This window comes from Ylistrum balloti, unplaced genomic scaffold, assembly GCF_031769215.1.
Source record: "Ylistrum balloti isolate Yb309-2 unplaced genomic scaffold, AGI_CSIRO_Ybal_v1 Utg369850, whole genome shotgun sequence".
Lineage (NCBI taxonomy): Eukaryota > Metazoa > Mollusca > Bivalvia > Pectinida > Pectinidae > Ylistrum > Ylistrum balloti.
Genome location: NW_026782003.1, coordinates 3,973,812 through 3,977,713, shown reverse-complemented (window position 1 = coordinate 3,977,713; position 3,902 = coordinate 3,973,812). Strand labels below are relative to the sequence as shown.

Sequence of the window (3,902 nt, the reverse complement as noted above, 5' to 3'; positions counted from 1 at the left end):
TGCACGATGAAATCTCGTTCGCAATGAGACATAATGCGAGATTTTACGAGAGAGGAAGAAAAGACATCTTCCGTTTTGACAGTTTGGTGAGACTGTCAAAGTGTTGTAGGGAAGTTTATCGGATAAAAACCATGTTAAATTAGACGAAGAAATCGGGATGAATGCTGATAACATTGAGCCTAATTCAAGCACCTCTAACCGAGTGGTTAGAGCTAACTTGATGGAAGGCGTAGGGGCACGAGTCGTTCGAGGACCAGACTGGAAATGGGGAAAACAAGATGGTGGGGAGGGGCATGCTGGAACAGTTAGAAATTTTGAGTCTCCAGAGGAGGTTGTAGTTGTGTGGGATAATGGAACAGCTGCTAACTATCGGTGTGCCGGAGCCTATGACCTAAGGATTCTGGATAGTGCTTCTACAGGTCCTGCAGCATTGTTGAAATACACACAAAAATGCAATTATTTTGTCATTGTTGATGTTGCCATCATGGTTATCAAGTTATATAGTAGATAGGCAAAGCTCATTCAGTAGGATTCAGTTAATTCAATTAATCCTTTAGATATCAATATTTTGTCTTCATTGAGAACCGTTGTACTTAAATGTAAATCAACACATGAGATAAGTAATAGATCTGTCTCTTGTGTTGCAATGTGCCATTTTTGGTAAATACAATAGAGCCATTTCAAGTTTATCAAAATGTTTCATGCATATAGTAAGTACAAGACTACCTGCATGGACTTAGATATAGATATGCTAAAGTATACTTATGTGTTAGCGATTGAAATGGTTGGACAGTCTGTGCCTGTAAGAGAAATACCAGGCACAGATCAGGATCAAGGTTGGTCTGTGAAATATTTGGCATATGCCTGTATGTGTCTAAAGCTACCTGGCTGAATATCATTAGTTTAAAAAAAAATTGCATAAAAGAAGATTGATACACAAAATTCTAAAAATGTTATATTTTGAAACTATGTATTTTTATCTTTACTTTAAAAACATTTCAAACTTCTCTAGATAGTGAAGTGCATTCTTGTGTTGTGGAATGTGACCTTAACACCTGAACCCTTTCAACCGGGTTAAACGAAAGTGGCCTACATCCAATTTAGAAGTCATCATTTTCCCCTATTTAAAATTTCTCAATTATAGAGCCAACGTCGTTGGTAGAGTATATGTATATATGTAAGTTCATATCATTAAAGTATGTCCATTTGATGTGATGATGTTACATAATTATGCCTCAGAATGACTTGAAGTAGGATGTAAGAAGATATGGCATTGCATGAAAATGTGATAAAGGATGACCTAAGTTTGTTGAAAAATGAGAAAAAAAATGGAAACTTTGTTTTAATATTTTAATGTTTTATTTCATCAGGAATCAAACATGATGGTACGATGTGTGACACATGTAGACAGCAGCCAATATTTGGCATCAGGTGGAAGTGTGCAGAATGTTCTAACTATGATGTGTGCTCTGTTTGTTATCATGGAGACAAACATAATCTCCGCCACAGATTTTACAGAATAACTGTTCCAGGATCTGATCGGTAAGTACAGGGTTTTCCATAATTTTGTTAGTAGTAGGCTGTGTAGTGAAAGTAGGAGGCTGGCCTGCCGTATACGTGTAGTCGTGTACGGAACATTATTATGGAACTGGATTGGTGTAGACGGCCAAATGATCAAAGTAGCCGGTCAAATTGGCCGGCGACCGGCTCTTATGGAAAATCCTGAAGTACCACACTATATTTAGGTAACAAGGTTTTAATGGCGACAGATTCATTACTAGTGATATATAGATAACGTCAGTATTTTATTTTTTTGAAAATCATAATTGCTTTAAGGAAATATATCTGTTTGATTCATAAATTTGATATTATATGCCATGAAATAAGTGCAAACTTACTTCAGACTGAGCAATATTTTCCTCCAATGACATTGCTGTGAACCACAATACATGTATATCACAGATATGTTATAAAAGAGCCTATGTGAGACTGTACTTTATAAAAAAACAATATGTATTGCACAGTAACACTATTGTAAGGTTATAAATGTCACGTTATTGCAGTGAAAAATATGTCCTCTTGCCAATTAGATATTCTGGAGAAACATTGACTGAACATGTCTTTGTAATTTGACGTATTTATGAAGTTTTGTGATTAATGGAATTTTTGCATCTATTAGACTGATTCACCAAAGTCAATAAAATTCAACAACTTACTCCTTAAATTCAACTTTATGTAAGTTTTTATGTTATATCCTGTTATATATTGTATTTTATTGCAGGATTGAACAGCTTCTCATTAAAACTGTCCTCCTTAGACATCAGCAGATAGAGTTAAGATTCAGAATATCTGTATTGTAATTTGTCAGCTTACTTGTTAAGTGTGTAACTGCTCATACCAGCTATATCCTGTTTATAGCAAGGAGGATGTGAGATTTGATAAAGATCATCAAAATACCATATAAAATGAATAATTGAAAAGTAAATTAGAAATTACAAAAAAAAGAGAATATCTCAAGGCTTGGTTTCCATAAAGTATCTTTTTACATGTCAACATAAATTGAAGTAATGTAATTTAGTTTTTTGTTTTGTTTTGACATTTACAGTGTACAAGCATGTAATTTGATATGACATTTTTGAGTGCTAAAACACAAAAAAAAAAAAAAATAAAACAGTTTGAACTTGAAAGAGAAGCTGACTTAGTGTAGACTTAATTTTTTGTGTAATTATGGTTTATAATTTTTTAAAAAAGTCAATGAAGTAAGTCCTTCTATAAATGAAAAAGGTATTATTGCCTAAAGTATATTCTAAAATCGTAAAATTAAGTAGTTTCAAACATTAACCATTTCTTCTAAAGATTAATGATGATATTGACATTGTAGAGTTGCAGTAGAGCCTCGTAGGAAAAGTAAAAAGATAACTGCAAGAGGAATTTACCCAGGGGCTAGAGTAGTAAGAGGTGTTGACTGGCAGTGGGATGACCAAGATGGGGGTAATGGTCGACGAGGAAAAGTCATAGAGATACAGGTAATTATAAGAGGTGTAGGAATTCATCAATATATGGGTGAAGTCACGACACATCAATGAAGCATATCATCATTGTGTCATCAGCTGGTCATAAAATGCTGATACATGAAATTGAGGCTGCTGTCCATCTGAAAAACAAAACGGTTTATCAGCATTTTAAATATAACATTTCAATTGTGACAGATTTCAATATATCAATACATATGTTGCACAGAAAGCATGTTAAGATCAGAATGTCTGTCCTTATCTCATACATGAAAGTGACCCTATTTATAATCATCTGTTCTCAATATGGATTACCTCCCTTGCCTCATTATGCTCAAAATCGAAAGAGCTCTAAGCTCCTTTTAACTTGTTGTAGAAAGCTTCATTGTAGAGTTATATTCTACCTAAAAATTTCATAACAGATACAGGATTGTGGAAAGCTGATAAAACATCAGAAGTTTTTATTATTGGAAAATGAATATTCTGGAAACATACTAAGAAACATAACAACATGCCTACAAACAAAAAGATGAAAGAGAATTCGCAGTAATTTTATGTGTATATCATAATTCATTGATGCAATAGTTTTGGATAAATGTATGACTTTAAAAAGAATTTTGCCATTTGCTACCAAAATTTCGGTGTGTTAAAACTGCATGTCTTTCTTTATGATAAAGTGGATATTTAAATTTATAAATCTGGGATGCTTTGTTAATTCATTATACATTTTGATCTATCACATAGGACTGGGGTGCTGCCAGCCCAAGAAGTGCTGCATATGTGTTGTGGGATAATGCTTCGAAAAACCTTTACAGAGTTGCTTTTGAAGGGATGGTAGGTTGAAATTATTTAATGTGTAACTGTTTTCATTACTAAATACATTTTTATTCT

At 33.5% G+C, this 3,902-nt stretch overlaps 1 protein-coding gene across 2 annotated transcripts in view; it reads left to right on the top strand.

The window, feature by feature from the left end:
* The first annotated feature begins 88 nt into the window (after positions 1-88).
* The window catches only part of LOC132545560 (E3 ubiquitin-protein ligase MIB1-like), a 77,717-nt gene continuing 73,903 nt past the window's right edge, over positions 89-3,902 (top strand). For both annotated transcript variants that reach the window (XM_060209249.1, XM_060209248.1), the window contains exons 1-4: positions 89-419; positions 1,371-1,542; positions 2,882-3,026; positions 3,756-3,845. In XM_060209249.1, coding sequence (XP_060065232.1) covers positions 158-419; positions 1,371-1,542; positions 2,882-3,026; positions 3,756-3,845 — 669 coding nt within the window. In that variant the 5' untranslated portion in view covers positions 89-157. The remainder of the gene's footprint in view (positions 420-1,370; positions 1,543-2,881; positions 3,027-3,755; positions 3,846-3,902) is intronic.